Source organism: Rhipicephalus microplus, chromosome 6, assembly GCF_043290135.1.
Source record: "Rhipicephalus microplus isolate Deutch F79 chromosome 6, USDA_Rmic, whole genome shotgun sequence".
Lineage (NCBI taxonomy): Eukaryota > Metazoa > Arthropoda > Arachnida > Ixodida > Ixodidae > Rhipicephalus > Rhipicephalus microplus.
The window spans coordinates 78,445,585-78,468,384 of record NC_134705.1 but is presented as its reverse complement, the minus strand read 5'-3'; the positions used below and the strand labels follow the sequence as shown (position 1 = coordinate 78,468,384).

Genomic DNA, 22,800 nt, shown 5'->3' with positions numbered 1-22,800 from the left:
ATAATAAATCAGTCACCTCTTGAAGGACTATAAAGCGGAAGGCCATCAGTTTCACGGGGGATACAAGCGGGAACCTGCCAAAAACGTGACCGAGACTAGCCGGTGCACCGCTGTAGTAAAGCATGAAAATGAAAAAGAGAGACATCGACAAAAGCGGAAAATTCGACGTATTCCCGCAATGTGCGATCACATGTCAAGCAGGAGAAATAATCCAAAAAAGCGCTCCTTCAAAACAAGCTACGATGGATGTGTATGCCTTTGGTGTATACGTCATAGTTCTTCTTGCAGCCACGTGGCAGCGTCGCATCGCATCACTGGTAGCCATGTTAAAGCCACGAATCATCTCGGTCTCACCGGGTATTAGTTATGTTGGCCTGCGCCGTCTTCAAAAGGCATAAGGGGGAACAGTTAGAAGAAGCCACCACTGCTGGCGCTTTGAGTCGTGGCGCGCGCATGGTTGGTGCCGTCTTACGAAGCCCTTTTGTTTTGTGGATCCCGCGTTCGTTTGTGACAATGTCTATGTGTTTCAGCGCCCTAGTAGGGGGTCCCTCTTCTCTGCGGAGTGCACACGTTGTAAGAACATTATGCACACTTGAGTGCTTGTATATGCGTTAGTGCTCGTGCGATTATGGCAGCATCTGAGCGACTAAAGAAGTGTCGGAATTCGTATGGTACGTAGGTCTCGTTTATTAGTTCCTATTAGCCGTAATTATAAACTCTGGCTCATTTACACGGATGCAGGCTTCTCTGTCGGCGATCAATCAGAGACGATAGTCGAGAAGCGGAAAACTTTTTAAGGTTACGTACATTTATATATATATATATATATATATATATATATATATATATATATATATATATATATATATATATATATATATATATATATATATATATATATAAGGGAAAGAAGTGTATACCTAAGGGCTCGTTTTTCCGTGTTTTTAACACAATATTAATGAGATATAACAGACAGTAATGCCAAGGAATGTACAGGAGAAGTTATTAAAATCAATGGAATGTAAATAAGAAGAAAGAAAAGTGGATGAAAAAATTACCAACTGTGAGCAGGAATCGAACCTACGACCTTCGAATAACGCGTTCGAATAACGCGTTCGAGCATCGAACGCGTTATTCGAAGGTCGTAGGTTCGATTCCTGCTCACAGTTGGTAATTTTTTCATCCACTTTTCTTTCTTCTTATTTACATTCCATTGATTTTAATAACTTCTCGTGTACATTCCTTGGCATTACTGTCTGTTATATCTCATATATATGTATATATATATATATATATATATATATATATATATATATATATATATATATATATATATATATATATATACACATTTTGGAAGAAATCTACAGGAGATCAACCGCTGCCATAGTGCTTCATAAAGAAAGCAACAGAATACCAATCAAGAAGAGTGTAAGAGGGGGACACAATCTCCCCAATGCTATTTACCGCGTGCTTACAGGAGGTTTTCAGAAGCGTAGAATGGGAACAGTTAGGGATAAGAGTTAAAGGAGAGTACCTTAGTAACCTGCGCTTCGCCGATGACATTGCATTGCTGAGTAACTCAGGGTACGAACTGCAACTCATGATTACGGAGTTAGACAAGGAGAGCAGAAAGGTGGGTCTTAAAATGAATCTGCAGAAAACGAAAGTAATGTACAACAACCTCGGAAAAGAGCAGCGCTTCGAGATAGGTAATAGTGCAGTTCCAGTTGTAAAAGACTATGTCTACTTAGGGCAGGTAATAACTGCGGAGCCGGACCACGAGATTGAAGTAACTAGAAGAATAAGAATAGGGTGGAGCACATTTGGCAAGCACTTTCAAATTATGACAGCTAGATTGCCACTATCCCTCAAGAGGAAGGTATACAACAGCTGTATCTTGCCGGTACTTAGCTACGGAGCAGAAACCTGGAGACTTACAAACAGGGTTCAGCTTAAATTGAGGACGACGCAGCGAGCAATGGAAAGAAAAATGGTAGGTGTAACCCTAAGAGACAAGAAGAGAGCAGAGTGGATTAGGGAACAAGCGGGGGGTAAGGATATCATAGCTTAAATCAAGAAAAAGAAATGGACATGGGCCGGGCATGTAGCGCGTAGACAGGATAACCGCTGGTCGTTAAGGGTAACTGACTGGATTCCCAGAGAAGGCAAGCAGGTTAGGGGGAGACAGAAGGTTAGGTGGGCAGATGAGATGAAGAAGTTTGCGGGTATAAATTGGCAGCAGCAAGCACAGGACCGGGTTAACTGGCGGAACATGGGAGAGGCCTTTGTCCTGCAGTGGACGTAGTCAGGCTGATGATGATGATGACATTTATACAAATGTCGATTTTGCTGACCTGAGTGACCGCACCTAACGTTGGCCGATGTTCCTTTTTTTCTTCTCAAGCAAGCCACAAAAATGGGGGGGGGGGGGGTGCAAATTCGTCATTTTCATTGTAGAAGAACATTGACATGGACGCATCACTGACCGACTGGTCTGTTGCCGGGTCATTTCTCGCACGAGTTCACACGGCTAGCCTGGCATTTCGTGATGGCCAAGAAATCACACTTCTTTTTTTTACTTTCACGGAGTTAAACAATGCAGGCATCGTCTACAGGTCTGCGAAGAAAGAGAAGCATGCGGTGACTTTGATCTGTAATTTTACGTAAGCTAACAGCCCCTTCGTGTTTTTTCACGGAGCTCAGGCACGAAAGTTTTCGTCAGGTATCAAAAGCCCCATTCAAAATAGAGACCTCCCGTTCGTTCAACGGCATTAATTAGTTCCGTGCGAAGCAACACCACGTCGAGGACCAAAGCGGTTATATTATATACGAGCAAATGAATGTGACATATCTGCTACATTTCAGTCGTGCGCCTGAGCTTCGCGACACTAGTTGTACCGAAAGACGCGTATAAGTCAGCCGTCATGTCGTCGTCGCTCTCGGCTTCGTAGGAATCCGACGCTGTGCGTCTGCCTGAACGTGCAACGTGGATCGAAAACCATTTAATTTTCGATCCCTTCTCATCTGGAGCTGGGTTGGTTTCATACTAAACGTGGTACTCATACATTCATCGTCGTACACACTTCCAACGTTACGAGCATAACATCAAAGCATTTTTTTGAAATTTTCTTTATTAGTTATCACTATGTGTATGAAATAACAGCTGCGTTTCTTGTAGACTTCAATAGTCAGGTGAATTAGCTTGAAGCTGATATTAGCTTGTACTTCACACGTGACATGACGGCAACGTAAAGAAAAAGCTCCTTGAGCAGCCATAATATTGCCGTCATAATGAGATAAATGAGTGGACAGCAGGAGCATACGCTCGTGCCGATGAATGCGCTGGCGCAACTCTAATTCGTGAAAAATAAAAAAACGTCGCGTACTTTGAAGTGATTTCTGTGTTTTCTTTCCGAAGTTCTTGTTTGGGAAGGGGTGACACAGCATTTTTTTTTCTTGCAAGCAAGCAATGTTAACGCTTTAGTGAGTTTCGGGTCGGGATACGGGCGGAATTTGGTGTCGACACTTTTTAAATAAAAGTCGAGCTGCAAAACTTGTCTCGGCCTTCTCAGGTCTGTCTTCCTGATTGCATCCGCAGTTGCGTTGGAGACACCATCGACCTCGAGGTGGCAGCGCGGACGAGTTTTTGAGCATGGAGTACCCGCGTGCAGGACACCGTTCGCGCGGTGCAGACGAGGCGGGCAAGCTACCCTCCACTCCCAGTCAACAAGACCTACTACGTGCCGACGTGGACGGCCTGCAGCCGTGCCGAGCCGATGAAGAGTGCAGTCGGCACGCTTCTTGCGTAGTGCCGTTGGGCGCAACCAAGGGACGCTGCGTCTGCGACCGCGGTTTTTTGGGAAACGGTTTGTTCTGCTGGGAGAGCTTCTACCTGTGACAGTTTTTACGCATTACACCTAATACACAAATCCTTGCCTGAACAGTTCATTGAATTTTGCTTGAAAGAAGTCACACTTTCACTGCAAGGGCGAAGCAGTGCATGACGTGCTTTATTCTAATGAGTAAGATTATCAGCGAATTTCTTTAGTTTATGATCTGGCGCAACTGTGCGAAACACTGACGTAAAGGAACACGGTTGCTCCCTTAGCAATGTGGTTGTTGTATTAATTGTGACATCAACGTGAAGGAAATGGTGAGACAACATGGGCACAAAGCAGTGGCATAGGCATATTTGCGTTGGTAGTGGACGTAGTTGTTCCGAAGTGTCGACCGGACAGGAAACTGTAGTCGAGGATCATTTTTGAAAGGAGGAAATTTTCGCAAGAGCACGTGCCCGTAGTGCCACTCTGTGGCTATACTACTGGCGCAAAAGCTTCCACTTATCTGTTGAGACTGCGCGGCCATCGAATAAAAGTATGCAGTTGCTGCTTGAGGAACGCATCTTTACATATTACTTCGTCTAACGGAGCGAACCAGCACGTTCAATCTCTGCTTGAGTTGCGCCCGTCTGCAGCATCCACAAACTTTTACGCGCACAGGGAAGATCCCAGGTAGCACAAAACATTAAAGTAACGTTGTATTTTTGTTGCAAATGTTGAAGAAGCGTTTTATGTTTTCCAACAACATTGTCTGAACGTTTTACATGAAACGTATAACGTTATTTGTTGTATGTAAAACGTTATATATATATATTAGAAATACACAGTTAAAGTAACGTTGAATGTGGAACATTAGTGCAACATTCAAACAAAGCATTGAATGTTATATATTCAAATATTAAAAAAATATTAAAATTGCACGAAGAATTAACTTAACAGGTAAACATTCTAGTAATGTTCATGCAACATTTTACGATCAATATTTGCCAAAATCGCCCATGAACCAAGAAATTTAATAGTTTATAGCTGCGGAGAAATACTTCTTGATGTAAAACGACTGCTCTATAGAATACAAAGAAAACATTATTTCATTTACGAAATGAAGTTGGTTTTTGCTAAGTAACACCAGATAATGATAGTTACACTGAGATATAGTACAGTCAATCTGTGGCTATTTTCATTTGATAGTGCAACTATTCTAGGCATGCTTATGAACTGCTTTTACTGCTTGAAATGTCTTGCACAGCTGTCTTTTGGTCATGTATTTGTAGTAGCTTTCAAGTTTCTCGCGCATCACTGTGGCATGTACTTCAATAGCCATGGATGTCGGCATGAGTTAAATCTTGGGGGGGGGGGGGGGTTGCATTGCGGTGGGGGAGTGCTGGTGTGGCTTGGGCAAATGACGCTTTAAATTTGCATGCCCCTGCTGATTCCCAAGAACACTGGTGACTCAGAAAAGGTTGGCAAAACAGTAATGCAATTTCTTTATTGAGGTCCCAATGCTTTACATGCGGGAGTGAGTCATGCAATCATTGTAAATAAAACAAAGATTCTAAGGCTTCCCTAAAGCTATCCAAGTTTGAATGATCATGATGCTCTTGCAAAGACCGTTCCCGTCCTGGGTGGTCTAGCAAAGGAGCGACAGTGGGTCACGGTGCAAACAAGAGGCAGGTAGACAGCCTTGTATTAGTGTGTGTGCGCTGAAGTATGATGAGCAGTTTGAAAGTTATATTGAAATGTATGCATTGGGTGCTACAAGTATATTCTAGTGATTGTGCATTGCAGGCATACATTATGTACGCCTGGGTTAGTCCTTTTCTAAGCAACACCAGCTGGTACAGTGCAAGTAACAGTATATCAATTGGAACAGATTAATACAAGTGCACGGTTTCGGTCAAGCTTCATATACTTTATTTGGGCTGCGTTCAAACTGCAGATGATTAAGTTAATTTTGGGCCAATTCATGTTCCGTAAGCTCCAAAATTTGACTCATGGAGGGGCAAAATGGAAGTAATAATGAAAATAGCCAAAAGCTTTGTAAGTATAGATAGATAGATAGATAGATAGATAGATAGATAGATAGATAGATAGATAGATAGATAGATAGATAGATAGATAGATAGATAGATAGATAGATAGATACGCTTAAAGTCATCGAAGTTCGCGAAGAAATGCTTCGCAGATAAAAAACGCCTGTTCTGGAAACGTACTGGCACGTGCGTTTAGTGATTTAATAGGTAGTTTTAGAATAGTGCACCGCGAGCCTTTCTGGTGGGGTCACTGCAACTGCGCACGCATCGTAACGCGAGTCGCCGTCCGCGTTCGCTGCCCGCACGCAGAAAATCTTGAATAGCGCCCGGTGATCACGGCCCGCGAGGCCGGCAAAGTGCTGTGAGTAGCTTCCGTGCATTTGGGTTTGCGGTCGGGGTGAGAGTCGCTAGTCTTTTCCCGAGGGTGAGCAAACGCTATTCTAAATCCCATATGGCGCCCACTATGCCCGCTACGCTCGCAGCCCCTGCAAACGTTATTCTAAACCTCCCTAATGCCAGGCCTTTTACGCCGAAGCACATATGGCACCTGTATCATAAAGTAAGAACGAAACATAACGGGGACGGGTTCATTGGAACGACTTGTGAATAAGTAGTATGGACACACATACCGTCGTGTCACGAAGAAAAGAGATGTCGACGTCAGCTTGACGAAGGACACGCTCCCATTTAATCCTTTGGTTGTCCATTGGAAACTAGAACACTTGCAACTTCGGTCCCTTTGCCACGACAATTCGCCATGCAGCATCGCCCAACCGTTCGGATTTGCAGCTGTACAGATTGCGAATATCCAGTGCACGAATGACATCGCATATCCGCGCTGCAGTTCGCGAAAAAAGAACGAAAAAAGAAGACGGTCTTTTCGAGTCGCCAACAAGGACACCAGCTCGCCATGAAATCTTTCGTCGGGCTTGGCAATCCATGTCTGTCGATCGAGCGATGAGAGCAAGCATAGGCGCGCCTTTGCAGAAACACACCAGTTTGAACGAAGTGCTGCAGAGCCCTCGGTACATAAAGTGAGCAGGCCTGAAATTATGCAGATGGGTTTGACTTAACCCGCGTATATTCACGTAGTAAATGGCTATCTCATGCTAACGCGTCTTCATACTTCATAACATACTGTTTACTTCGCGCAATCACTTTGCTTTACACGGCTGCGTTCCGCGCTCTGCTGTTTCAAGCATTTTCGTGCGAAGTGTAATGTCTCCGTCTGCGTGTCCCTGCCACGAAAAGTAAAAACTAACTGTAGTAAGGTTACGGTATCACTAACTTGACAAATGCTTGTGATTTGCGAAATGTCTAATGGTAATAATACGGTATGTGAAGCAACCTTTTTTTTTGCCAAATAGATACAAAACACGTTTAAACAGCAAGGATGATAGAAAATGTGGCATGCGAACCCACTTTCTTCGGCTAGAAATAATTTGGATGATGCGTTTTCTGACGATTGGTCTTTGCCAGGGATTTAAAACGTCGTGATCAGCAACATCAATATCAACATTCAAGACCTACCTATACATATACAAGAGGTGATCACGTAGAAAAAATAAATAAAAAATCTAATACACAAGCTTACTTATGTAATCGCCTATATTAAGTGACGGCGAAGGCCCTATTTTTCTTTCGATTCCTTTATCCTAGCCCCTAAGCAAGCTTTCTTCAGCTAATGTGGTTTCGCACTGCCCCCATGATAAAAGATTGCAAGGTTCATGCATGTCGCCTTTTACATGGCCCCTGTGATAGGGCTACGGTCGTAACGCAAAGCGACCATGTCACGTGATGACGTCATCATATAACACGCCAAATGAGGACACGATGCTATCACAATTTTTGTTGACTCTGACGTCATCACGTCTAATTTTTTGCACCGCTGGTAATGATGACTCGGGAAACCGGCGGTTCGCGCGTTTGACGTGTCAGCTAAGACTTTCCACCTTATGAAAAGAACAGAAAAAAAAACGAAGTAAATAACTGATATCAGCGCATCATCATGTGCGCATCAGTGCATCTTACGAGCGATCACCCGGAAACAAATGTGGTCATCAGCTATATACCCGTGGTACACAAGATGTTCGATTTTACCTATCAAGTCACGTCTTTACGTTTATTATAGGAATGACTGACAGTCTCTGTCAATTACAGGGAAAATGTTGAGCTGTGTCGCAGTAATGCAGAGTCTAGGCAAAAAGAAAGTGTACGCTGTATTAAGTTCACCAGGAAAGAGCATGTATTTGTGGGGTTTAACGTCCCAAAACCACCATATGATTATGAGAGACGCCGTAGTGGAGAGCTCCGGAAATTTTGACCACCTGGGGTTCTTTAGCGTGCGCCCAAATCTGATCACACGGGCCTACAACATTTCCGCCTCCATCGGAAATGAAGCCGCCGCAGCCGGGATTCAATCCCGCGACCTGCGGGTCAGCAGCCGAGTACATTAGCCACTAGACCACCGCGGCGGGTTACCAGGAAAGAGCAGTAAATTGAGGCCAGGTACCATGTTGAGGCACACTCATTTACCACGGACAAGCAATTGCATGCTATGCAATTGCTTGGATACATATTTTTGTAAAATGTGTGAGCCGTGCCAGCACTAAGCACCAAGAACCTTCAAAATATGTGATGTTAGGAATCAGTTGTCTGAAACTGTTTTCATTGTGTATGGTTAAGGCTTGAAGCAATGCAAGCATTTTGTGGGAACGTTTGGTACTGTCTTGAAGCGATCTCTGTAGATAATAAAAACAAACCCGACGCATATATATATATATATATATATATATATATATATATATATATATATATATATATATATATATATATATATATATATATATATATATATATAGAAGATTAACTTCGGTTGCCGCAAGGTTATAAATATGAAAGTAGATGCGCTTTCACATCATTTATATATATAAATATATATATATATATATATATATATATATATATATATATATATATATATATATATACTTCTGCGTCGGGTTTCTTTTTAAAACTCCGGCGCAGCAGCGGTGCGGCTCGGCAGTTCACCGCAAAAGGCCCACGCGGGATCCGGCACTCTGGACACTCCCCCTATTTTAGGTCCCTCTAACGACGCCGAGCGTGGACACACGTAGCACATCATACCGCGTACTCCGTTATGCATGTGGCAGTGGAACACGTGTCATCAGCTGACCCTCTCATATCTTTTAATACATATTGAAATCACAGAAGAAAGAGGACAATAGCCAACAGGACTGGCACACTTCTTGGCCTCGTTTCTTCGTGCCTCCCAGTATTTATTAAACCAACTAGCCCAAGAACGCGTTTCTGCCTTTTATCTTTGCCTCCCCGCAGAGTCACGGGAGTATGTCGACACCGAAGGCACTGCTGGAATACACAATGAACATGTTGTTCAACGTGCACTGAGCGTGAAGCCCTTCAACAGGTTTCCTGTTCACGGTGAAATCGCGCATGGCAATGCGGACAACATTGTCGATGATCTCCACGTGCGCCTCCCGCCAGCTGGTGAAGGCGGTTGCCGAAGGCTACCACGATTTCCGACTTGAAACATCACTTGGCACACTTTCTGGACGAAAACAGCGCCGCGAATATCGACGTACCTATTCAAGAATGAAGGATGCCGATCTCCGGTACTACCATTTTATTTTGTTCATGGTGATGGAGGTGCGGCAACACTCCTATGTTCCCTTTTGATATAAACGCGGAGTGACCGGCAGTGAAGGAAAGAAGGGTCGCCTATGTGACAAAGCTTTCATTGACATTCGGATCGAATTGGAGAAGCGTTCGGCTTACACAGAAGCTGTTCAGCGAAATCAACAACTCAGCGCTCATCAATTGGATATGCGATATTGTTTATTATATCTAATAAATACTAGCTGTATGTGTATCTTGCGTCTAAAACGCATTAGTGCCCGTGTGTGCGCATTAATAGACGTACGATGGTGTCGCCAGTTCTTATGTTGCTTTATAATGCCGTGCAATACAATTTATTGCGAGGATTAGTAACCGCAAGCCAACTCTAATAGTTGCTTTTTTGTGCGCAACATGTGCCGTCTCCCCATGAATCTATCGAATGAATAAACTTGATGTAGCCCGAACACGCGGGTTGGCGCGAAGCGCTGAAAGAAAGCACAACAACCGCACTCCATGGTTACCTAACACACACTGTTTATTTTACAGTCGCCTTGAAATCCTGGATGCCAGAGCGGCGCCCCCTGGCATCCTCACATGTCAATCCGAAACCGAAAACCCAGAACACAACAGTTTGTCTTTTACGAAATGTAGGAAAAGAAAGCTCGCCAAGTACTAGGGTGTACGATGTCACATCTACCTATTGCACTTCTGCATGAATGAAAATGAGCGCAATGACTAGCACCATCACCTTACTTCGGAATAGCAGCAAGAAGGTGAGTAGTGGCTTCGTCGGTGTCGTTCTTGTCCACCGTCATAGTCATCTGAGCAGCACTGCCTATGCCATTTATCATGTTGCTTCTTCGCTCTTGCATTACGTCAACAATAACTCATGACACGCCACTGAAATTACGTTCCCCCTCGTTGAGTGATCTTGATTGTGCGTTACTGCCCCAATGCCGAGCCCAACAAGTGCAATGCCCTCGTTCGTCAGTCCACTTATTAGAATAGAAAAATATGCAAACAGAAGGATCAGCATTCGATTTTTACATATGAACTTGTCGTACTTCGATGGAGTTGAAAGGGTACAAGCCTGTGTATCATGTGATGTCAGTGCATGTTCAAGAAAAAACAGATCGGATGTACTTGCTACAGCGTCTCTCATAATCTTATTGTTGTATTTGGACTTAAAGTCAAGTATATCTATAAGATATCCATACGAAGGTATGGATATATTTTACATAATTCCAATATGTGTAGGTTTGATTTTCTTTACAGCGCATTGGAAGTGTTTAGACAAAATGCGACGCTACACCTCACTCGACAGATGCTTCTATTGTTCAAGTTGCGCAGTGTCGAAGCACTATCATGCTATCAGGGCGAAACGACACGCCCACAGAGGCTAGTATTTGTAAAGGCTGTACGCGTCGTCATGAATAACAAGAACCCGTAGCGGGCAGTGATGTCAAACTGTATGTGCGCACACGCCACTGCTCACGTTTGGTTTGACGCTGATAGACCCATAATCACAGGTGCGCGTAGCTACCGACCACAAGGCGGTGTGAGCCTCGACTGCAAAGTTGTACTACTTCGTCAACGGGAGAGACTAGACTGTCGTGCAGAGGCTGGCTGAAGCATATTCACTGATGTGAGGCAGAATTTCCAAATAGTTCGTTCACAACACATGGCTGGCAGTTGAAAAGCGTAGCCGTTGCACCATTTTTCTTCGTAGCAGTAGGATCATAAGCGGCTAAAATGGAGCACTGAGACACGAAATTCAGAGTGAATACACAAAAGTGCACTGCAACACCACACGCAACTTCATGAGAACACCGCTACCGCTTGACACAACCAAGATGGCATCTGGCTCACTGTTCACAGATATCCGAGCAACTTCGCATAAGGTCTCTTGGATCTTCGGAGCACACAATGAAATACTACACGGCTAGTGCAAAGACGCATTCCAGCTTTTTACTTCGGTGCATATTGGCCTATGGTAACGTACTCGTTCCAAGGATTATCTTTCTATGTCTGAAAAACATAATACATGTATAATGAACTGATGGGAATGCAATCAGACGCAGATGAGTTTGAAAGATCGATACCGACTGGCTTCAGAACAATGGTTGCTAGGTTTTTATTAAACGCACACTATGTGATAAGCGTTCCTTTAGGGATGTGTTCGAGAAATATGCAAAACTTCGTGAGCACGATGGTAACGCGGAGATGTTCATATCTACGACACGCAAATATTTGTAAAAGCGGTGAAGCGGAACGAGAATGCACTTCGTAGCACTCTTTGGTTACAAAGTTCAGAAGTGTATACTGGCTTGGACTCTGCGCCTTAACTTACGATATTAGCTTAGTTTACTTTTACGGCGATAGCGGAGTTCTGGATAAGTAGGAAAACAACGGATTTTTGTGCAGTTTCTACTTAAAGGACGAATATCTCAGCCGCCTTCATGTAGAAATCAAGACACTTGTAAGTCGCTTGACTTGCATCACGTGCGGTTTTATGTTACAAGATTTGGTGCAGTGTGGTTTCAGGCCATCAACCATTTTTGCAGCTGCGACGCTGAGAAGATCGTAAATTGCGTACATTTAAGTGGCTGAGTGATATAGCATTAGTATTTGTTACCTAAATGTTATGCATGCACAGAGACTTTGCGGACGCAGTAACTACACTATTATGTAAGTGATGGAAGGCATCTGGTGTTCTTCTTAATTCACGTGTATTCCCTTGCTCGGCTGAACTTCGATGCATGCTTCCACACCGCACAACAAATACACTTCGACGCATAGTAACAGATTTCTGCGGCGTTGTGAAAGTATGCGCCATCAGAACTACGGCTTCTAAATATCAATCTATTAAGCAATGCACACAGAAGTCGTTGCAGTGATGACGACAAACTATACAAAATGTAATGCATTAATAGGTGATTTAAGCGATTGATCTAATAAAAGAATATATTACACGTCTTACAAGCATGCTGACATTGCATGAGTGCGAAATGATGAACCATAAGTTTCTGACTACAGCCCAAGTCCTACTGACTACTGACTAAGTCCTAAGAACCCGAGCGAAAATCTCTGATCCTCCCACCTCCTTTGAAATCACTTGGGTTGCAAAGTTTTTTGAACGTATAACATGTTAGTTAAAGTTGAGATATTCGAAGATCAATACTGCTGGTGACGCCTTCGTGGAAACATCACCGGTTCTCATTAGCTGTCTTAATGACTACCGACCGAAACCTAAGGTCTTTGAGATATGCTTATTTAGTACACTTCATTCGCTTTATAGTTCACGAATTTCATATTGATTCACTTTTATGAATGTTTATTCATCATTGAGCAGCTTGAGCCATTTGTGATTTACACGAGTCACATGATTCGCTCTTGATTCACACTGATATTACATATTCTTCCCAGATTCACATCTGAGTTACTTTATTCGCTCTTCATTCGCATCAAGTTACTTATGTCACGTGATTGACTCCTGATTTACTCATGAATTATTTGATCAAATTTTTATTCATTTTTAATTCACATCAATCACTTTGTTTTGTCCTGAATCAATAATTAATTACTTCAATATACGTTCCTTCATGTGAAGTTATCTTTGAATTCACCTTATTATGTACTCCTAGCCTTTCGGCATCAATATATACAAGCGCATCGAACGTCACAAAGTTCTCATTACCAATAGCGTTCATGACGCCACCGGTCGAAGTAGGATAGATTTTTAGACGGACGAGCTACAAGAGACTTTTGTCGTAACATATCTGTCGCTCTCATCAAAATGGAAGATTTCCGTTCACAGACAGGTCAGTCTGCGCAGGGAACGCACGCTGATAGTTTTTTTCATCGTATTGACCGCTCGCATATGTTGGAACTGACTGCAATCTCTGCATTTTCTCTCAGTTTGAAATACATCTACACTAAATTTTTTTCTTCTAGTTGCGCGGTTATAGCCAGAATTCCTGCATTAACTCTCATTCTGCATCGAGTACACTCTTGTACACTTCTTGTTGTCTTCGTCAGCCTTTCGCGATCACGGTGAAGGCATGATTAATGATGGGGAAGATGGCTTGCATCCACGGGCACTTCTCCAGCCCTTGTTTTACGTGTTCTCACTGTACGTGCATTCACTGCGTCTTAATATCCCACATTGGCCTTTTCCTTCTTTGATTTTCCCCGAGAACATTTCCTCTCCAAGTTTTTGTAGGCACTATTGATGTCTCTGCTGAGCACTCCCCGGGATTTCGCAAAGGCAGCAGACGTAGACTATGTACACTTTATGTCCACGTCTCTAGGTGGACTGGGCACAGTGATCTCGTTCGACGAATACGCCCACGATCACAAGAATGTATGGCACCAGACTTCCGACCAGCGCACCCGCTTGGGTGTAGGCGCCCACCCAGAAGAGCGCGTTCTCGCCGTGGCTAGTGAGTAAAAGCGTGACCATAGTCTTGGCATAGCTGAGCAGCAGGAAGGTGCACACCCAGCAAGAAACCTGCGAGGTGAATGAGAACATTTGGTTTGTTTTATACGTACGCTGCATAAATGAAAGAAATGGAAGTTAGGTGGCAACGTTGCATAATTTCTTAGTGTCGCAGCATTAACAAGTGACTTGCTGTTACACTACTAAGCGGCGAGTTGGGCTTGTTGGTAGATCATTCTGCAACACTACAGCGCAAAAAGCACACAACGGACGGAACACAAATGAGGATCGTCAGTTTGCGGGGTTTTCTTTTTTTTTGTGCTCTAGTGTGCCAGCAGACAAGTGGCAATTTTAGGGTAAGTGTAGTTTGCAAGATATACGGAATATTAGCATATTTCACTTAGGGTGGGTCATTCAGACCGTTAATTTTATTTTTATACTTCATTTGTGAACCTGTGCTCTCAGTAGAAAAGTCATGCTCGTGCGTCCAAGATAAAGTAGGGGACACTTCAGTGTATCTCGACAGTCTCGAGTTCTAAATAAGCAGATATATAGAGTAAAATGAACATCATGGTGCCGAACGAATTTGACTCTGTACGTATGCTTCAGAATGGTTTCGCATCTGGGCTAGTTAGCGATCTTGCATTGCGAGTGGTTGCAGCTAAATTAAAACGTACGCATGATCTAAGGAAACGCTAGGACATTACTGCCACTAACTGCCGCGTGTTCGAGCCCTCCACTGAATATATAGGTGCGGTAATCTGCAGGTACAAGAAGTGGTCAAACATTACATAAACCTAAGCGATTAAAAAGTTTGTAGATTGCCACACCTTTCTTTTTAGCGGAGGCTTTCAATACGCACTAGTTGTTAGTGTTGATGATTTGACTGATATGTTGGGTTTAACGTTTAAAAACCACCATATTATTATGAGAGACGCCGTAGTGGAGGGCTCCGGAAATTTAACCCACCTGGGATTCTTTAACGTGAACCCAAATCTGAGCACATGGGCCTACAGCGTTTTCGCCTCCATCGGAAATGCAGCCGCCACAGCCTGGATTCGATCCCACGACCTGCAGCAGCTGTTAGTGTCAGCACTGTCCCAGTGTTTCTTTCTTTCGTGCGTACGCTTAAATATAGCTGCTCTAGACCACTCGTTTCGTTTTGTAGCTGTCGACGGGAACGCAGTTTAATATGCCTAAGAAATTACTTCAAAGCTGTTTCATGGACTATGGCGCCCTACTCACAAAAAATAATACCAGGAATGCGCCACCACTAGCATTTAAAAGTAGTACACTGTTAAATAGTATTTAATTAGGAGTACAAAATACGAGCCTTTGGTGAAATCGTACCAGAAGGTGGAACGTTCAAAAACAAAAATGTCAAGCACTGCAGGCATCCTAAAGTTTTAGGAGCCAACGGACTGACTAAGAAACATATTTTAGGCACCCTTATGTTGTGATGGTATTTGGGTGGCGAAAAGCAAAACCTCCGTATACAATAAAAATGCACGAGTAAAATATTCCCGTGCTTAAACTTCATTGAGAGAGGTGCGAACGGGATGACCGCAGGACCACACTACAAATTGCAAAGGTGTGTTTTCTCACCACCTCATCAAGAGTTAAGCGAAGAACAGTCGTAGACTGGCGGTGATTACAGACCAGGACCTATCTCTACCCGGTGATCTCGCACCTCATCTACCCAGATATATATGTATATTGTTAAGCGGTTTATTGACGGACACTCAGCAATGATTCACGACAGCGACAGTCAATGCGGGGATCGACTCTCTGCACGACCTGCTCTTCTTCTTAAGAAAAAGGTCGACCCACTAGAAGGCGCTGAAGAGGATGACCCACTGTTCAAAGGCTTTACCACAACTACCCCGGGTACGAAAAGGGAGCCGCCTGGCGACCTAACAGCTGGTTACAATGAGCGGGTCATGGTAGGCTTTGAGGCGCTCCACGTTAACAATGTCGCGTCCTCAACGACGCATGTCCGAAGATTGTTCGATGGGTTCAATCAAGTGGTTGACTGGGGAAGTGCATTTGACGACACGGTAGGGGCCTTCGTATTTAGGCAATAGTTTTGAAGATAGGCCAGTTGCAGTAGTAGGGATCGAGAGCCAGACGAGCGCTCCCGGGAGGAATGTGGGTGCAGTAGTACTGGCGTCAGCGCGAATGCTTTTTTGCCGCTCTTGATCATGCGCAGTAAAGGTCTTTGCAAGCTCTCGACATTCTTCAGCAAGCTTGGCTGTAGCAGAAATAGGTGCCCACTCAGACGGATCTGGCCTGTACGGAAGTATCGTGTCGATGGTGTGTGACGGGTGCCTTCCATATGATAAAAGGAAAGGTTAAAGCCAGTAGTGCTCTGAGGGGCGGTATTATATGCGTAGGTGACGAAGGGTAGAATGGAATCCCAATTTGTGTGATCGGCGGCGACGTATTTGGAGAGCATGTCGCCCAGCGTACGGTTGAAGCGTTCTGTGAGGCCATTCGTCTGCGGGTGGTAAGCAGCAGTTTTGCGGTGAACAACGTTGCACTCTTTGAGAATGGCTTGAACGACTTCAGACAGGAAGACACGGCCTCGGTCACTGAGAAGTTCCTGGGGTGGGCCGTGTCGCAGAATGAATCGTTGGAGCAGAAAGGAAGCCACATCGCTCGCTGTAGCCGCGGGAAGAGCGGCCGTTTCGGCGTATCGCGTGAGGTGGTCCACAGCAACAATGGCCCAGCGGTTACCAGCCGACGTTAGGGGAAGTGGCCCATACAAATCGATGCCAACGCGCCCAAACGGCCTGGCAGGGCAAGGTAGAGGTTGCAGACCTACCGGCGGCAGGTGCGTTGAAGTTTTGCGGCGCTGACATTCTATGCAGGAGCGAACGAATTTCTGCACGTAGCGGTACATGCCGCGCCAAATGTACCGTTGGCGAATGCGGTGGTAAGTCTTCGATACCCCGGAGTGCGCACACTGCGGATCAGAATGAAATAATTCGCATATGTCAGAGCGCAGACTGTGAGGTATGACTAGTAGCCACTGGCGGCCGTCACCGTTGTAATTGCGTCGATGGAGGAGGTCGTCGCGAACGGCGAAATGGTGGGCTTGACGACGCAACGCGCGAGTGGATGGAGTGGATGGATCAGTCAGCAAGTCTATCAGTGAGGCAATCCATTGATCCTTGCGCTGTTCAGTAGCAATAGCATGAATGCTAATCGAAGAAATGGCAAGGTGAGACACTGAGTTGTTGGCATTGTCGTCAGGCAAGGGAGAGCGCGACAGGGCGTCGGCGTCAGCATGTTGCCTTCCATTGCGGTACAGCACGCGGATGTCATAGTCTTGCAGGCGAAGTGCCCACCGGGCGAGACGGCCTGAGGGATCTTTCAATGACGACAACCAGCATAGTGCGTGGTGGTCGGTGACGACATCAAATGGGCGACCATACAAATAAGGTCGGAACTTTGCAAGGGCCCAGACGATTACCAAACATTCTTTCTCGGTGACTGTGTAATTAGTCTCGGCTTTAGTAAGCGTACGGCTCGCGTACGCCACGACATATTCCGGGAACCCTGGTTTGCGCTGCGCAAGGACAGCGCCGAGGCCGACACCACTGGCATCCGTGTGTACCTCTGCAGGGGCCGTAGGGTCGTAGTGGCGGAGTATGGGAGGCGACGTCAACAAACGACGAAGTGTTCTGAAAGCGTCGTCGCACTGTGATGACCACAAATGGAGAGGCCCGTTACTTCCGAGAAGCTTCGTCAGCGGCGATATGATAGTCGCGAAGTTTCGAATGAAGCGCCGAAAGTAGGAACACAGTCCTACGAAACTGCGCAGTTCCTTCACGGATGTCGGCTTGGGGAACTCGGTCACGGCCCGAAGCTTGGTTGGATCAGGGAGAATTTCGTCCTTGGACACGACGTAGCCGAGTATTGTCAGCTGCCGAGCTGCAAATTGGCACTTCTTTAGGTTCAGTTGCAGACTGGCGTTTCTCAGACGCGTTAAAACATGCCGAAGGCGTTGAAGGTGCGTCGAGAAGTCAGGAGCGAAAACGACGACGTCATCGAGGTAGCACAGGCACGTGTGCCATTTCAGGTCACGCAGAACTGTATCCATCATGCGCTCAAAGGTGGCGGGCGCATTGCACAGCCCAAACGGCATAACGTTAAACTCGTACAAGCCGTCGGGGGTGACAAAAGCGGTCTTTGGTCGAGCGTCCTCAGCCATAGGTACTTGCCAGTACCCTGAGCGCAAATCGAGGGATGAAAAGAATTCTGCTCCTTGCAGGCTGTCAATCGCGTCATCTACCCGCGGTAGTGGATACACGTCCTTACGAGTGATCTTGTTGAGGCGTCGGTAGTCCACACAGAACCGCACAGAACCGTCCTTCTTCGTGACGAGAACGACAGGAGATGCCCAGGGGCTGCTAGAGGGGCGAATAACATCGCGGCGAAGCATGTCGTCGACTTGCTCGTTGATTACACGGCATTCTGTGGGAGATACGTGATATGGACGTTGCCGCAGCGGTGGCTGTGCGCCTGTGTCGATGCGATGCGTAACGGTGGATGTGCGGCCGAGAGAAGGTTGAGCGACATCGAAAGAAGAGCGGAATTCTTCCAACAGGCCCAAAAGCTGGGAACGCTGGCCCTGCGTAAGGTCGTCGGGTATGCAGGGACCGAATATATCATCGGATGATGAAGCAGATGTCGAAACAGCACCAAGCGTACAGGAACTTGGGTAGTGCATGTCATCGGGTTGATCCATAACTTGCGCGTCTTCGATGGGTTCCACGCTGCCGAGACATTCTCCTCGCACCAACGTAACGCAGTACGGAGATGGGTTCACAACAAAAATAGTGGTGCTGCCGTGAGTGAGTTGGACGGTCGCGAAAGGAACCAGCAAGCTTTTTCTTATGAAAACACGATGAGATGGCGAGAGAAGGGCAGCGGTGTCAGAAAGGCTTGCGCAGTAGAGCGACACCGCAACGGACGAGTTTGCAGGCACTTGAGTGTCGTCTCTGACGAGTAACTTGCTTGCAGCGGATGGACTGTCGGCCGGCGTCAAAGAAGAGAATGGCGCGAGTTCTATTTCTGCTGGTGCGCAATGAATGACGGCGTCGTGGCGGGAAAGAAAATCCCATCCTAGGATGACGTCGTGAGAGCATGAAGAAATTATGATGAATTCGACCGCATACATCACGTCCTGAATCATAAGGCGGGCTGTGCACATCGCTGTAGGGTGAATGCTTTGGGCGCTGGCTGTACGGAGGGAGAGCCCGCAAAGCGGCGTGGTCACTTTGCGCAGTAATCGGCAAAGTTTTTCGTCCATCACGGATACGGCGGCTCCAGTATCTACAAGGGCAGATGCACGAACGCCATCCACAAGCACGTCTATCACGTTCGACGGGCTTTCCTGAGGGCTTCCGCAGTTCGACAGCGTCGCAGCCCTTGCCTCGTGGACTGCGACGACTAGTTTTCCTGGTCGCCCTCGAGTGGACGTGGCCGCATCGGTGACAGTGAGCGACGTCGTGGAGATGGTGAACGGCGGGTAGACGGAACGGGGCGGGACGACGGTGACATAGGCGGCGGTTGGTCATAAGAGCGGCTTGACTGGCTGGGAAAGTTGGAGGCGACCTGCGGTTGCTGCACACGATTGCAATATCGTGCCACATGACCGACGCAACCGCAAGCAAAACAGATGGGGCGATTATCAGCAGTGCGCCATTGGTTTGCTGGTCGCATCCATGTCGCAGAACGCGATTGGCGAGCCGGCTGCTGATATGAGTGCATGGTAGGCGGCACTCGGGGCACGTGGGTGACGCCGGCGTATGTAGGCGAGACAGGTTCTCCAAAGGCCTGGGGCCTCGCGACGGTTTCGGTGTAATTTAGCGGAACAGTGACAGAAATCGGTGGGGGCGGCCTGGCAACAACTTGGGCGTAGCTGGGTGGCACAGATGCAGGAGGTGGCTGGTGGTATTCAGGGACGACCTCCGCGATTTCCTGCTGAATGGCTCGGCGGAGCGGAGGTAGAAGTGTACTTGATGGCTGTTGAGCTTGTTGTGGGGAAGCAAAAGCCAGTAGAGAGACCTGGCGGGCAACTTCCTCACGCACGAACGACTTGATTTCGGCGAGCAAGGTTGCGTGGTCTAGAACTGCTGACAAGGCCGAGAGATCAGCATCACGTGGTGGCGGACGACGGGTCATCAAGCGCTGCCGCCGCAGCTCGTCGTAACTTTGGCATAACATGATGACTTCTGCCACAGTGCGGGGGTTCTTTGCCAGGAGCATGGTGAAGGCATCGTCGGCGATACCTTTTAGAACATGCGTGATTTTGTCAGCCTCAGACATGTTCAGGTCCACTTTCTTGCACAAGTCAAGGATGTCCTCGATATAACTTGTGAAGGACTCACCGGTCTGCTGGGCTCGTTCACGTAAACGCTGTTCAGCTTGCAGCTTACGAACAGCAGGGCGGCCGAACACGTCGACGACAGCGGTTTTAAAAGCGGACCAAGTCGGGAAATCAGATGCGTGGTTATTGTACCACATTCCGGCCACACCCGCAAGGTAGAAGAACAGGTTACCTAGTTTAGCTGCCTCATCCCAATGATTGGGGACGCTCACACGTTCGTACATGGCAAGCCAGTCCTCGACGTCGGTGCCATCCGCGCCGGTGAAGACAGGAGGGTCGCGGATGCGGGGGATACCGGGACATGGCGGCGACGTAGGAGGAAGGGTTTGCTGGGCGGCGTCTTGGTACATGGTTGGAGGCACGGTACGGGATCGAAGCTCCAAGGGCATCGAATGCTGACCGAAGGTGTTTGAAGGGCACAGCACTCTCAGCACTCTCCACCAAATTGTTAAGCGGTTTATTCACGGACACTCAGCGATGATTCACGACAGCGACAGTCAATGCGGGGATCGACTCTCTGCACGAGCTGCTCTTCTTCTTAAGAAAAAGGGCGACCCACTAGAAGGCGCTGAAGAGGATGACCCACTGTTCAAAGGCTTTACCACAATATATATATATATATATATATATATATATATATATATATATATATATATATATATATATATATATATATATACGTATATATATATATATATATATATATATATATATTGTTTCGGGGTTTGTAAAAAAGGTTTATTTACAATGAGCTGGGTGATGAGTACCGGCCAGTTGTGCACTTCTCCTTCTTCAATCTCTGTTGTTGTTGTTGCAGCCCCTGTTTCACTCGATTAGACCCACTAACATTGCCCCTCTTGTAGATGACGTTCACTAGGCGAGAAGTTAGTTGGGACGTCGCTGAGAAGCTTCAGGCGTGCTATATGTGGGACTTCAGTCTTGGATGACCGTCTTCCATTGACGGTGAGGTGTGCCATCTTATAATTAAACTCACTGAGAAGATCTATCAAAATGGATGCTGCAACATAACAAGCGAGTAATTTTCAACACAGCCCACGTTTTTGTACCGGAGTCCATAACTACACTAGGTCACCAGGATTGTAGATGACCTGACGGTGTCGGCTGTCATACCAGGATTTATAGCGCTCTTTTGAAGACGGAGTAGGGAATAGGGCGAGGCGCCGAGCCTTATCCGTGTGGCACAGCGTTTTCGTGATACAAGTGCCTTGTGGCTGTGAAAAGCAAAGCTTGTGTCCAAAGAGTATCGAGGGGGATGAGTGTGAAGGAAAAGAAAAGAGCTGCATCCAGTGGTTCTTTGTTGCGCCTTATATATGCCTCCGTGACGATTGGCAGCACTCCATACCAGTCTTTGTGGTCTGAGCTAACGTACAAGGATATCATGCTCACGTGGGTTCTATTTGTATGCTCAGTCCAGCTATTGGTCGGCGGGTGATAGGGTGTGCAATGTCATAGGTTTGAAGCAGACAGGCGTAGGAACTTTTCAACAATCTCAGCTGTGAACTAACGACCACGATCACTAGTGATCACTCGAGGAGAAAATTAACGAGGCATTGTCGAATAGAGCACAAATTTTGTACTTCAGTTACTGTTGCAGAGGGTAGCAACGCCATTTCACAAAATCAAGTCAGGAAGTCGGTGCTTACTCTAATCCAACGGTTCCCTTTAGACACACGTGAGAACGGTCCTATAAGATCAATCTCTACTAGTTCAAAACGTGAGATGAATGGCACGAAAGGCGTTAGGCAATCGTCTGAGGCCACAGCAGGTCTCTTGCAGCTCTGGCATTCGTCACAGCTGGCTACAGACGTGTCTGTCGTCTTGTACATTAGCGACCAGTAAAACCTTTCTTTAGCACAACGGAGTGTCTGTATTGATCCTAGGTTACATGAAGTTGGGTCATCGCGCGCGATGCGCAATACAGAAGAGCGAAGGGCTTCTGGTCCCACGTTAAGAAACTGAGCACCTGCCCCTGAGAAATTCTTATACAGCAACTCCCTCGAACACGAAAATGGGCACGCTGTTGACTCTTTTGTTGCATAGAAAAAGGGCCATAAACTCGGATCTTCATGTTGTAATTTTGGGAATGCTGCGATACCTGCGACATTGCGATGTGCGGCTGTAATTAAGTTGTCAAAATTGTCAGCGTCGCATTCTGTTGCATGGAGAGGCATCCTGGACAGGCAATCGGCACCAGCATGCATTCGCCTGCTTTTGTAGGAGAAGGTGAAGCTGTACTCTTGCAAACGTAAGGCCCATTGTGCAGAGCGTCCCGACAGATCACTAAGATTGACGAGCCAACATAGAGAGGGATGGTTGGTGATAATAGAGAACTCGCGCCCAAACAGGTAAGGCCACAAGCGCTGCACGGCAAAAATAACGATGAGACATTCCTGTTCAGTAACTATGCAGTTTTGT

General features: G+C 46.2%; 2 protein-coding genes across 6 annotated transcripts in view; one reads left to right on the top strand and one right to left on the bottom strand.

Annotated features, from left to right (window-relative positions):
• The window catches only part of LOC142765327 (uncharacterized), a 53,267-nt gene extending 48,111 nt beyond the window's left edge, over positions 1 to 5,156 (top strand). For 3 of the 4 annotated variants that reach the window (XM_075866101.1, XM_075866098.1, XM_075866103.1), the window contains exon 3: positions 3,602 to 5,156. In XM_075866101.1, coding sequence (XP_075722216.1) covers positions 3,602 to 3,901 — 300 coding nt within the window. In that variant the 3' untranslated portion in view covers positions 3,902 to 5,156. Of the gene's footprint in view, positions 1 to 3,575 lie in introns of all 4 variants that reach the window. The other variant, XM_075866102.1, reaches the window with a different exon arrangement.
• A 4,890-nt stretch (positions 5,157 to 10,046) lies between these two features.
• The window catches only part of LOC119168605 (solute carrier family 52, riboflavin transporter, member 3-A), a 93,715-nt gene continuing 80,961 nt past the window's right edge, over positions 10,047 to 22,800 (bottom strand). For both annotated transcript variants that reach the window (XM_075866096.1, XM_075866097.1), the window contains one exon: positions 10,047 to 14,039. In XM_075866096.1, coding sequence (XP_075722211.1) covers positions 13,836 to 14,039 — 204 coding nt within the window. In that variant the 3' untranslated portion in view covers positions 10,047 to 13,835. The remainder of the gene's footprint in view (positions 14,040 to 22,800) is intronic.